General features: G+C 44.9%; 1 protein-coding gene across 4 annotated transcripts in view; it reads left to right on the plus strand.

Moving 5' to 3' along the window:
- The window catches only part of Tmtc1 (transmembrane O-mannosyltransferase targeting cadherins 1), a 202,041-nt gene that overhangs the window by 121,719 nt on the left and 66,033 nt on the right, over nt 1–14,289 (plus strand). For 3 of the 4 annotated variants that reach the window (XM_027430057.2, XM_027430055.2, XM_027430058.2), the window contains one exon: nt 9,468–9,635. The exons of the other annotated variant lie outside the window; for it this stretch is intronic. In XM_027430057.2, the coding sequence (XP_027285858.1) occupies nt 9,468–9,635 (168 nt within the window). The remainder of the gene's footprint in view (nt 1–9,467; nt 9,636–14,289) is intronic. 4 annotated transcript variants of the gene reach the window in all.

Below are 14,289 nucleotides of genomic sequence, written 5' to 3' on the forward strand. Positions count from 1 at the left end.
AGGATAAAACTGCGTTATAAGGAAAATGTCAGTGTTTCCCAGAGCAAGTGCTTGCCTCTGAGAGTCAGCCTGGATTTGCCGAGTCAGGACTCAGCGAAGAGTCTTACACCAGTGTCAGTACCTGCCCTCCATCCAAAGATGACTGTCCTTTTCTCTCCGAGGCCCTGCCTGGGTACCTCACAACAATCTTGCTGAGGGACTGCTCCTTCCTGCCAGTGTGTGTCGAACGCTGCCCCTGCCACCATTGTGCCCAGCATGGCTACTGCCCCTGTAGAGGGATCGTGTCAGAAGATGCCAAAGGCTCTTACTCAGAGGTCTGTTGACTTCCTGCCCTTGAGCCATGGTCCTGAAGCTGATATAAGGTCAGGTGACTCAAGCCCTCCCTTGAGTTCTTAGTCTTCCTAAGCACATGTGAGTTGAGTCCATGGGGATGGAGGTAGAAACACATCCGGCAGCTTTAGTGCAGGGACCCAGACAGCAGCAGTGCCATTCACACCCCTGGACAGAGACAGGAGTGTCAGGAGGGGACTCTGGCTACTTGCTGGCTCTCTTCCTAAATGAGCACTGGAAGTATAGGGATACAGGCACTTGGATCCCTTCTGGGGACCAGCTTTGGATTTCCACAGTGGAGCTAAGTTATATTTAGTTTCCAGTTTCAACTCACCTCCCGAATGATTTTAGGGTCTCAACTCCTTTTTCCTTTTCTTTTTCTTTTTCTTTTTTTTTTTTTTTTTTTGAGACAGGGTCTCACTGTGTAGCACTGGCTGGCCTTTAACTTAGCATGTAGACCAGGCTGGCCTTGAACTCGTAGAGATCTGCCTGGTTCTATTTTCCCAAGTTCTTGGGAATAAAGGCATGCAGCACCATACCCAGCTAGGGTCTCAGCCCTTGAGGACCTGTTACAATCTTAGAGTCTTTGTAGGTGGATATAGGGGTTTGTTGAGGCCCAGAAGGGAAAGCTCCTGGTTAAAAGAATGGAATATACCCCTGGCCCTCAAGGAGACATGACATTCTGGTCAGCTCCAAAGATTAGAACACTACACATTATTGTGTCCTCCCTTTAGAGTTAATGCAGCTTAAATAAAATAAAAAATTAATGTAGCTGAGCCTGTCGGTCACCTCAAGATACTGCCCCTCGGGAAGAGTGTGATACCTAAAGCCCTGCTAAAGAGATGGAAGGAATAATTATCCCTTTAATGAGAAAATGCACTCAATCCTTCCCCAAAACCCTAGCCCTGTGCAGTCACTTGAAGAGACCCTGACATATAGTTCTACTAAACTTGCCTGTTTTTCTGAGTTACTCTGAGGGTGAACTTTCCTTTTTTCTTTTCTTTTTTCTTTTTTTTTAATCTCTTTTTTCAAAGCCTGCACACACTTTCCTCTGTGTAGCTTTGGAGCCTGTTCTGGCACTCGCTCTGTAGACCAGGCTGCCCTCGAACTCAAAGAGATCCGCCTGCCTCTGCCTCCCGAGTGCTGGGATTAAAGGCATGTGCCACCAACGCCCGGCCATTTCCTACTCTTTATCTAAAGCCTCCCTGAGTCTCTACTGTGTGACTGCTGTCAAATGACGTGGTTTTCTCTCTCTTTTCCATCTCCCTCCTTCTGGCAACTGCCCCTTATTTTCTCCCAAACTCCAATAAAATTGTTCTCAAGCTTCCTCTGTGGGCTAAGGACCTCACCCTGTGACTAAAAGAAGGTAGGAAAGGAGAAAGGGAAAGAGAAAGAAAGGAGAAGGCAGAGAAGGGGGCGGAAGGAAAGGGCACCAGCTGTTCCTGGAGAAAAGTGAGCTCCCACCCACTGTACATCACAGAGAAGGCCAACCAGCAAATAAACCTGCCTGGGTCCAGCAGCCTGGAGGGACCGATGTGGCTATTTTAAAGAAGAAGCCAGACTGAGCCTGACTCGTGGTGTGTGTGCCCTTTCATCTTCCTCCTTTGTGACTAACAATGCACACACCACTCAGACCTTCTCTACCTTTTGTTCTCCTTCCAGACTAACCCAGACGAGGCCCTTTTCTTATCTGCTGCCAGAAATCTTTGAATTAAAGAGACAGAACTTGGCTATTTGCTTAGCTTCTGGGGTCAAAGTTTTACCATGAAAACACACAGAAATAACATTTTTTTTTCCTTGCTCTGATAAATGTCACTTTTGTGCATGCCATATTTGAGCAAGCAGGGGAGTCTGGGGCTAAAATCATCCTTTCACAGAATTTTGCTCTTTTATCCTGGCTCCAAGAGAAGCATATAATGTTATGGCTATCTTCCTTGCATTTTATATATAAAAAGACACACTGGAAGCGGGAAAAACTCAACTGAAACTCCCTAGAATCGATGAAGCAAACGTAGTTGGCGAAAGCTTGGGGGTAATTTAGAGAATACAGTTGAATGTTCACCCCATGCCAGTTGAGAGCCCTGTCACTCTAAGGGCAGAAAGCACGTCTCCCAGCTGCTGTTGCAGATCCTGAATGAGCAGAGAAGGGGACAGAAGGGACTCAGGGGAAGCCGAAGTTTAGTGGTGTGAGTCTGAGTGCAAGAAAAACATCACACCAAACTCTTAGAAAGTATTCAGACATGGGCTCATGGGGACAGTTCAAACCCATATCAAAATGGGTGTAAGGGAGACTCGCTTATGTGCTTGTCTCTGCGATATGTGAATGTCAATAGGAGCATGGCCCACATGTATTCCTCATACTACCTGTCTATCTTATGTTGTTTGACACTCGCACCATAAAACATCGTAGACAAGCCCAGTACTCGAAGCGAATACTACCGTACAAGTGAGCTTGCAGCTGCAAGGATATTTTACATGAGTGTTCTTAAAATGCTTGGAAGTGTCTTGTAAACCAGATGTTTTGTTCAAGCAGGACTTTGATAAACTGGGTTATTTATAGCTCTAATGACATGCTTCATCCATGTGCAAGGAGTAACGCAGCAGAAGCAGTCATGGACACGAAAACTCTTGGCATGGCAACGTAGCTTCTCCCGTTTTACTCAGCTCATGATGAGACTTGCTCACACCCATTCTTTCATGCAACCCTTTGAAGAGGGTTTGCAGGCATATTTATTAACCCTGTAACACACACAGCTAAGGCTCCCAGAGGTTAAACGGCTCTGACCTTACAGAACCGTTGGGTTCCCTTGACACTGTTTCTTACTCCTGGTCTCTCAGGAGTTCCCTTTCATTCGTTCTGAAGTGCCAGACAGTCTGCACTGCATGTCCTCTACTTGCTAATGGCCTGAGATCTTAGGACCCTGCTGTATTTGCAGGACACTGGTGACCTGGAACATATACAGATATTAGAGATTTCCTGCTTCCTGCTCTATTCAAAAGACACTGCCTACTCCCAACATTACCACAGCACAAGAATCTTTTTTTTGTGTGTGTGGAGACTTTGAACTATTTGTTTAATATATGAATAGAATGCATATTATTTTCTAGCTATTAATTAATCACCTCAGTTTGTTTTTCCATACACAAACAATTGAGTCTACCTTAGCACAAGAATCTTAATGCTGTCATTTATTATTTAATGTACAGTGGGCACAGTACAGCATTAAATAATGTCCTCTTACAAAGGAAGGAAACAAAGAGCTTCAGAGTCCTGCTTTATTCACCAGGAAAGGCCCCATAAATCTTAGTGCTGTTAGGTGAACTATGAGGGGGAGGGAAGAACTGCAAAAAACCCAAGAGAGAATTATGTCCGTTATCAAAATGGGAACCAATGACAGTTGCCCTGGTTTTCCTGAAGACACACTGGAAAGTGACCCAGCAATCTGTCATGGAGAATCACACATGAAAAAAAACAAAAACAACAACAAGAAAAAAAAACTTTCCGTCTTACCCCAAGAGCACAGCACCTCGCGCAGGGGCTAGAGACCTGCTCAGAACTCCCACCTCCAAATACATTCAGTCCTCTGGAGACTGTCCCATCAAATATTTGAGGTGGAGGAGTAGGGCAGAAGTGGGGGGGTGCTCTTAAGTATTGTCTCACAGCAGCCTTGTAGTTTCTGACTGGTCACCATTGGCCTGGGACACAGCCAGCACCAGCTCTCAGCTCCACACTTCGGGGTTTTACTTTTGAACTCTGTGGGGACAACACCCTTGAAATCAGAATAAAAATTTACTGTGAGGTAACTTACTGTAAGAAGAGGCATTGACAGAGCACAATGAAGTCAAAGGACACATTTTTTTAGACCCTTTGGTGCTTAAAAGTGTTAAAATTAAAGGGTTATGTTTGTCTTGTAACATTAGTCTTATCTGTAGATAATCTCAGTGGATCATCGGAGCTTGTTCACAAATTAGGTGCACTTTCAGTTGTGCCTGGTGATACAGGCATGTGATCCTAGCCACCCCCAAGTCCTTCCCAGTATAGCCACATCCATTAATTCTCTTTCTTCTGCTTTTCACTTATTTAGCTCTTTTAATTGGTTTACTGAAGATGGGTGGCCAAACCTGCCTGTGACCCTAAGTCTGATAACACCCCCAAACTGATGACCTGATTTTGATTCCTGGAAACCACATGGTAGAAGAAGAGAACCCCCACATGGTAGAAGGAGAGAACCCCCACATGGTAGAAGGAGAGAACCCCCACATGGTAGAAGGAGAGAACCCCCACATGGTAGAAGGAGAGAACCCCCACATGGTAGAAGGAGAGAACCCCCACATGGTAGAAGGAGAGAACCTACCCCCACAAGTTGTTGTATGACCTCACATGTACACTGTCACAGGTACATACACACACAAACACACCCACTCAGTCACTCACTATCTATCGTCTGTCTGTCTGTCATCTATCTACCTACCAGTCTATCTATCTATCTATCTCCTTTAAGACAAAAGAAAGGGAGGGAAGAAGGAAGGGAGAAAATGAATCCTAGTGATGACTAGAGCCTTTCACCGATGGCTCTGTAGGTTTGAGAAATACTTCCGAATTTGAGCTGTTGGCTTATGTCTCTACAGGTTCAGACTTGGCCCAGGGGTGGTTTGTAAGGGCTCCTGTGTGCTCTGTATGGAAATCTCTGGTTGGCAGCACAGGGGTCCCTTAACCAGAGTAACCAGAGCAAGGAAGACTCAGGTTCCATCTCCTGGAGAAAAAGCATGTAGTTTCTCATTTGCTTGGTTTTCCAATTTCTCTGTGGCCTCATCCTGCCTCCAGTGATAGAATGTGTTTCTGTTGCCCGCTACTAGGAGCTGCACTAAAACAAATGTTGGAGGATGAAGTTTCAAAATAGAGGAGTGTGTCACTCACTGTAATGTCTGTATCTGAAAGAATGTAATGGTTCCCAAGAAATTGCAAACCTAGCAGAGATTACTTTCTATGGCTTAATATTTCTGAAGCCATGTGTCAATTCAAGGACTTTGGAGGAAAAACAATTTATCATGTTATTTGATACAAAAATTGATGTCAAATGGTAAGGAGAGATTCTCCTTCATCCTCACAGAGCAGGGGCCAGCGAACTGTGAGGCACATGAGTCAGGTCTGGCCCTCTTCACAGACATGCCTATTCACTTACGTGGTGTATGCTTACTCTCACACAGACAGGGTGAAGGAGAGATGACAGAGGCATTGTGGCCTCTGTAGAGATGAAGGAACTTACCCTCTGCCCTCCAAATGTCTGGATATTTATGTCCAATTAGAGGAATTGACAATAAAGAGATTGACAGGAGTAAAGGCAAACAAATGTGTTCACGGACAGCACATCAGCTCAGAAGCTCAGAGAAGGCAAAAGCGTCTGTACTCTCTCCCCTTAGGGAAGAGGCCAGTGGGACACATAACATGGGTGGGTCTATAAAGAATATGAGAGGCCTGAAGAACCAGAGGTGGGTTGACACAGTGCTCTGGGTGTAGACAGTGGGCTGACACAGTGCTCTGGGTGTAGACAGTGGGCTGACACAGTGCTCTGGGTGTAGACAGTGAGCTGACCCAGTGCTCTGGGTGTAGACAGTGGGCTGACACAGTGCTCTGGGTGTGGACTGCTGACCCAGTGCTCTGGGTATAGACAGTGGGCTGACCCAGTGCTCTGGGTATAGACAGTGGGCTGACACAGTGCTAGAGTGTGGTGATTGGTTTTCAGTCTCTTCTTCTGTGGTGGGAGTTTAATCTTCCTCGGTTAATGTCGTTTCCCTAAGCAGCTTACAGGCAGTTGTATCCCCCTTTGATTGATCCAGTCTCTAGGTGGGTATGGGAACTTCACGAAAGCCCTCACATGTGTTTCTGCGAAAATAGAATTGAGAGACAGGAAGAAGGGAGACTGGGATAGGGAAGGTCAGAGAGGCCTTAAAGACGCTGTTTCAGTAGCAGGTAAATTCAGGGCTCTTGGGGGATAATGTTTTGTGAGCCCCAATATAGAAAACATCTGCCCTGTTTACTGCCCAGCTTTTTAGAGGAGGAGTTTGTAATCCTCAGCTTTAGCATTTTGTCAGATTCTGCATATCTGGCTTGTTGAGTGTTAGCATTGGGGCTGTAGACGAGTTCTTCAATTTGTCTCGGTTTTTCGTTTCTTCACTGAGGACATGGATAACAATGAGAATTTGTGGTTCAAGTCAGAAAACATATGCAAAATACAACCCCTTGCCCTGCAAATGCTGTTGACATCTCAAATGACACTCTTAGCACTGTGCCTGGCACAGAGGACGTGTCTGTGGAGACCCAGACACACACAAACTGATGGTTTCAGTCACTGTCTTCATCATCCTTGTCTGCCAACACTTTAGTGCACCACTGTGCATCTGCCAGGGTTCCACACCCCCCCTTCCAGCTGTTCTGTCACAGGGCAGCTGTGGTTCCTGCAACCAGTGTGGTCTCACGAATACAGAGCTAACACTTAGTAGTTGACATAGTGGGTGGGATAGGATCCAGCCTGTCATATCAAAAACCATATAGCAGGGCAGCATGTGGGGTCAAGGTGCTGGGTCTGAATTCCTGGGCTAGTCTCGCTGTCCCTCTGTTCTCTAGATATCTGGCCTAATTCAACATCCTTCACCCTCTTCACCAGCGTCTTCTTGGATTAAGAGCCCCTGGCATCCATAGCTTTGTGGGAAGCCATGGTGCTGCCCACACAAGATGATAGCCCCTACCCCTTAGCAATCTTCATGTGGAGGGAGAGAGGAAGCCTGGGAATGCAAATGTCTGCATGGCGTGTTCTCCATGCATTTCAGGCCTTCATGCGTGTGTCTGCAGGTTCTTACATGACCATCCATGTTGAAATACCCATCTTTCTACTGCTTGACTTCCTCATGCAGCAAAGTATAACACACATGCTCTGTACTTAATCTACCATTTACTCCCCCATGTTCCAGAATTGTGATTACAGTCTTGTTTATTCACTAATAAGTTCTTGGTGCCCGTAATACTCTTATCTACATAGTAGTCAGTAAATTATAACGAATGAGGGTTGGCCGTCAAGGTGAGCTTGATCCCCAGCATCCATGGAAATGTGGGAGGAGAGAATCAACTCCACAGAGTTGTCCTCAGACCGCCACACAAGTGGTACTCTCACACAATAGTAATGAAAAATTAAAATTATTTTTAAAAACAAATTATAACATAGGAAGGAATGGACTCCAGAGGACCTTCTTGTGGTCCCACGAGCATCCTGACTAGCTTGGAGGATGGGGGAACCTGGCTGGGGCTAGAAGAGCAGGCAGCAAGGAACCTCATGCACTTGAGTAGCCATTATGGTCAGGCATTGCAGTAACATTAGCACAATCAGTTCTACAGAAACAGTAGATTTGTAGAGAAGCCTCACATCTTTAAGGTCAAATATGGACATTGTAATGTGAGAAGACTTTTTTTTTTTTGTACTGGAGAATGTTTTGCTGTGTATAAGGTACCGAAGGACCTGTGTCAACTGAATTCAGTACTTGGGGTCATATCTGGGAACCCACCTACGTAGGTAGATGGGGACTCCCTTTAGCAAACTTTATGTTCTCTTGAGTCTGTTCTGCCAGCAGCAAGCTCCTCTGCAGGTGCATGAGTGGTGGGAAGAACCATGTGCTTTCAGAGATGTGATGCTAGGCCAAAGCCTGGGAAAGCCGGGCAGAGCCAGTGAAGAAACCTCATTAGTCCAGCTCAGGAGGCAGCCTGCAGGTGGATTTGGAAAATGGGAGGACCTTAGCCGATGCACTGGGAGGCCTTGTAGGTGGCGTATCTCTGGTCCTCCCTGACTACTGTCTAGCCCAGATGATCCTCCAGGCTGCTGGGTAGGACCTACAGGCTCTGAATTCAGGCATACCTTGTGATGGAGGCATGAGGAAACCTGGGCCAGAGAATCCCCTCAGGTCCCATGTAAGACTTTCCATGCCTGAGGCTTTGAGCCTATGGCTTTGCAGCAATGCTGGAGAGCTAGTGAGCCATCCTGTGAGAGCTAGTGCCTCAGACAGCCCACCCCTGTCTGTGACAGGAGAATTCATATGTGTCCCTCTAGAACAGAGCAGGTCTGTTTGTCCTAATAGCACCCATAATGAGCCCCAACCCACAGTGACCGTCTTAGTCACTGGTCTGTTGCTGTGGTGATTTATTATTGATCATTTACTAAAGCTTGCCTGAGGATTCAGAAAGCAAAGACAGGCACAAGCTATAGAGGTCAGGCAGCGGTGATACACACCTTTAATCCCAGCAGCCATGCTGGCTAGCCAGGCAGTGTTGGCACACACCTTTAATCCAGAACTCAGGAGACAGGCAGATGGATCTCTCTGAGTTCAAGGCCTACACAAGAGTAAAGAGTAATAGAGCTCACACTTTTGATCCCAGCACCTGGGATCACAGGCCTTTAATCCCACCACTAGGGAGGCAGAGACAGGAGTGACATGGCTGGGCAGAGAGAGGAATATAAAGAGGAGACAGGAACTGAGAGCTTTTGCCTCTGAGGATTCATGGAGAGAGGATTGCCATTTCAGCTGGGTAAGATCTGCTGACTTGGCTGCTTTGCTTATCTGACCCTCAGCTTGAATCACAATACCAATCTCTGTGTCTTTTACTATTTGTGTTACAACCATGACCAAGGCAACTCTTATGAAACAAAGCATTTAATTGGGACTCACATTTTCCGAGGTGGGGAGCTTGGTGGCATGCAGGCAGATGCTAAAGCAGTGGCTGAGACTTCCTGATATGTAGGCAAAGAGAGAGAGACTAGGCCAGGCATGAGCTTTTGAACCTCAAAGCCCACCTCCCAAAAATACACTTTCTCCAATAAAGCCACACTACCTAATCATTGTAATACTTTCAAATAGTGTCACTCTCTGGTGACCAAGCATTGAAATATATGAGCCTATGGGGGCCATTCTTATTCAAACCACCACAGTGACCCTCCTACCCATAGCAGCGACCCTTGAGACAGTGACTCCCCAACCCACAATGACCTCTTTCCCACAGAGACCCTCCTGTCCATAGCCACCCCCAGACAGTGACTCCCCAACCCACACTGACCTCTTACTCACAGTAACCCTGCTCTTCTGTTGTGTTCCAGCATGGGCTACTGCATTCTCTTCGTGCATGGACTGAACAAGCTTTGTGCTGGGCTGAGCCGGTGTGGGGCCACCTCCCTGATGGGGTCTACTGTGTTGTTGCTACTGCTTTTTTCCTGGAAAACCGTGAAGCAGAATGAAATTTGGTTGTCCAGAGAGTCCTTATTCAGGTATGACTAAGCAGGTAAATGTACATTTCTTCCCACTCTTTCACTGATAACCGTTGTTTCCAAATGAAGTAACATAGCTATGATAGTTATATGAAGCTGGAAAATTGCTCTTAATAAATTTGAAATGAAAGATATAATTTTATTTGGGGGATTAATTTTAGATTTCTTAAAGTGACATATAAACTTTAATGTGAAATCACTTGGAGTGGGTTTATGAGAATAAGGAGATTCTGGGTCCGTGAATTTGGGTCGAAATATCCACCGATGAGCTGGGCTGTAAAATCAGTCACCAAATGAAATCCGCATGCCTCGTTTCCTCACTCAGCCAGGTGCAAGGGGAAGGTGAGCACACAGCAGGAGGGCAAGACAGGCAGTGACTCTTCCTGGAATATTCCAGAGCATTAAATCATGATCTGTGATCTCATTGTTTACCACTGTTTATTTTAAACATTAATTTTGGGAGAGAAAATAGAAGACTTCCTTTTCCTGGTGGTTTTGTTTGTTTGTTTGTTTTTCTCTGTGATGAAATTTTTTTCTGAATACAAGCGTGTTGCTGGGTTGGTATTAGCAGCTCTGGGGTAGAGCACTTACCAGGCACCCTGGGTTAGATCCCTAGTATCACCCATATTGGTGTGCATATGTATATTTATTATGTGTATATGTACATATATGTGAATTGTGTACATATTTACAAATATGTGAACACATCTTATATATATACATAAACACATGGATATGCATATGTGCATATATTCATATGTGTTTATATGTATGCCCAGGTACATGTGTGCATATATGTGTGTACATATTTACATAGACATACATATCTTTGTGTGTTCATCTATAGCTTTCAGCCTTTCCCAAAGTATGAATATTGGAATTAGTTGGAATTAGTAGTGAAGAAGTGAATGAATGCAAGAATGAATGAAAAAATAAGGCAGATGTTCACTGGGCTCTGCTATGTTTTGAAAATAATATATCTGAGACTGGGTGTGGTGGTGTATATCTTTAATCCCAGCACTTGGGAGGCGGAGGCAGAGGCAGGCAGATCTCTGTGAGTTTGAGGTCAGCCTGGTCTATAGAGAGTTCTGGGGCAGCCATGGCTGCACAGTGAGACCCTGACTCAAAAAAAAAAAAAAAAAAGGAAAAGAAAAAGAAAAAGATAAGAATGTGTTGATCTTAAGCATTAATGTAATTAACTTAGTGTACAAGTCTGGGTGTCATTTAACAGCATAGTGTCATCACAGCCCTGCTTAGCACAGAGTAACTGCTGTAAGAAGATAAGCCTTTCTGTTTATCAGAAATTATAATGGGTTTCATGTTGACACTCTCTGCATGAATACAAGGGATTTTGACCACATTCATTCTCCATTCAGTCTTTTGTCCCCTGTCCACTGATCACCTTCTTTTGAACTAATATCCTGACTGCTTTCATTTCTTTGTTTAACAAGTTTTAAGATTTTTATTTTATTTCATTTTATTTTTTTTTTATGTGTATGAGTATCCTGTCTGCAGGTATGCCTGTACACCATTTATGTGTCTGGTGCCCACAGAAGCCAGAAGAAGGCATCAGATCTCTGGGAACTAGAGTTATAGACAGTTGTGAGCCATCATGTGGGTGCTGGGAGTCAAACACAGGCCCTCTGTAAGGGCAGCCATGCTCTGAACCCCTGAGTCTCTCCAGGCCCCCTTCCCTTTGTGAGTTCCATTAGGGCTGTTAACAGGTGAAGGTTTGTTTATAGGATCATAAATACTTCACCCAAGGCTACACCACTGAAGACAGAGTCTCTTCCTACCACCAAATGTTTTGCTTCTGCTTTTTTTAATGCCTTCACAGACCTGATAAAGAACTCTGGGGCTTTGCCCTAGCCTTCCTCACTCACCGAGGTTCTCACAGAACACAGGGGCCTCTCCCTCCTCATGCCTTAGTCTAGGGGCGTTGAAGTTCAGACTTCCTCCTGGTCTCTTGGTTTAATCTTTCTCTCACTTTGAGCAGCTGACTTTTTATGGAAGACTTCCCAACCATTCTGCTATTGTATTGAGCATTTTCCCTGGCTAAAGCCACACACTGGGAATGGCATCTTCTATGATGTTTACTGCTTAATCAAAACAACTTAGTGGTGGAGGTGGGAGGCAGTGTTTGCTCCAAGGATAATAAGCTGGAGTTCAAACCCTCTGTAGCTAATACCCATAGTTAAAAAAATAAGTAAAAACAGCAACAACAATAAAACTGGAACACACACTGACTTGCATCCCAAACCTTCTGTCCCTTCTGATAGAAGTATGTTGGAATCCAATAGCTGGTTACTACAATACAACCATTGCACAGCTGTGCTGGCAGGGACTGTGGCCTGGGAGGCTGAAGATGGAGGTTTCTGTTCTACCAGGTCCTGCCGCCCTTTGGCCCCAAATAAACACACTGAGGCTATGTTAGTTATAAAACTTTTGGCCAATGGCTGGGGCTTCTTACTGGCTAGCTCTCTCTTAATTACTAACCCATTTCTGCTAATCTTTGTATTGCCACAAGGCTGTGGTTTACCTGTAATCTGGCATGTTACTCTTTCAGCAGCATGGCGTCTCTCCCCACATCTCCTGCCCAATCAGTGTTTTATTCATCAACCAATAAGAGAAGCATATATACAGAAGGACATTCCCCATCATCAGGCCTTTGAAGATGGGGTGATTTTGTGTGTGTGTGTGTGTGTGTGTGTGTGTGTGTGTGTGTGTGTGTGTGTGTGTGTGTTGTAATCAAAATAACTGATACTTTAAATACAACTTTGACTCTAAGTCGTGGGGAAAGCTGGAGGCTTGTAGAATCTTTTTTCTCTTTAAGGCTAGATGTGCACATCTTCATCTGTGAGAAAACATGCTAATCTCACTTGGACACTTCACCTCCAGCCTCTGAGGTACGCAGGGTGAACGAGTGACTGAAGGCAACATCTGGAGTTGGACTTCCTAACTGCATGCTAATTGCTTGCTCTCGGGCCAATCTCTTAAAGTTCATTGAAAACATGGAGAATAACAGTGTTTATTATCTAAGGTATAATGTAAGAATAGAACAACACATGAGAAATACCCCCGACAATGTTTGAGATGGGGTAAGCACTGTGTAAAGTTCTCAGATTATAACTGTGTTCTGGGATCATAGAGGAGAAAGATACAGGGGTGACAGGGAGAAAGGAAGGAAACCAGGAGAGGAGGACTCCCTGGAGGACCTGGAAGCTAGCTTAGAGCAGATGTTACTGGTATCATCTCTCTCAGCGTCATATACTAACTAGTTTTAGGAATGAACTTGATGTTGGCTTTGGTTGAAATTCTGCCCAAATACTTACCAGGACACTGGCCTCTTCATCTATGTTACAGGATACAGTAGCTAGCATCTGCCGTACAGTGTGGTGATGACATGTGGTAGGTGGGCACTTGGCCCGGTGTTTGGTTGAAGATGGGTGGTAGACAAGCATCACCATCTGTTATGGCAGTATGAAACCTTGGGCCAAAGTCAGACTCAAAACCAGGGCGATATAGCTCTCCTCCTTTCCTTTCTCTGATGCTCTGGCTGCCATCAATGATGTTTTTGTTCATTTTATTGTTCATATTAATGTTTTTTTATTAGATTGGCATTTAAAAATAACGGTCATCAATGATGTTTTAATGTTTAATCTCCAGCTAGCAACTGGAGACGGGTCCACCAACCTTCTGTTCAGTAATGTGAACAAAATAAGTTGCTGTTCTAAACCCTGGGAGAGACATGTGATGAAGATGGCTGTTTCTGTTTTGTTTTTTACTATTTCTTCTATGTCTCAAGTCATCTACAAATAAGAGGTGTGAAGGAGATGTGTGAAATGCAAGTGTTGAAATGCTGAGTGGTAAAAGCTGGGGAGATGGCTCAGCAGTTAAGAACACTGGCTGCTTTTCCATAGGGCCTTTGATTCCTGACACCCGTATGACAGCTCACAACCATCTGTAACTCCAGTCCAAAGGGATTAGATGCCCTCTTCTAGCCTCTGAGGACACTTCACAGACAACATGAAGGCAACACACACACACACACACACACACACACACACACACACACACACACACACACACACACACTCGCACTCGCACGCACACACGCACACGCACACGCACACGCACACGCACACGCACACGCACACGCACACGCACACGCACACGTCTTAAAAAACAAAACAAAACAAAAATGCTGAGTGTTGGCATACTGCAGTGATCTCAGCACTTAGGAGGTGTGCACACCCACACTACTTTATTTTTAGTGAACTTTATGGTTCCTCAAGTCTTTCGTTGACAGGATAAAAATAAACAAGATTACAGTGTTTTAAAGAAGGGTATCCAGAGTAAACTCTAGGATCACCCCACCTAACTTGGTTTGCATCTTTTTATTGAACACTGAGTTTATTTCTCCCTCTCTACTTTCTGTTACCACCTTCCTGCTCTCTGCTCCCGTGGGTTTGAATTCTTAGAAACACAGCACTTTTCCTATGTGTGGCTTTTGTAATGTCTTCCAGGCCTACTCATGTGTCAAACATTGCACGATCTCCTCTTGTAAAGCCGACTATATTCCATTGGACAGATAAGTCACAGTTTCTCTTTTGTTGTTGTTGTTCATCTGTTCATGGGCCTTATGTTAGTGTAT

Source organism: Cricetulus griseus, chromosome 8, assembly GCF_003668045.3.
Source record: "Cricetulus griseus strain 17A/GY chromosome 8, alternate assembly CriGri-PICRH-1.0, whole genome shotgun sequence".
Lineage (NCBI taxonomy): Eukaryota > Metazoa > Chordata > Mammalia > Rodentia > Cricetidae > Cricetulus > Cricetulus griseus.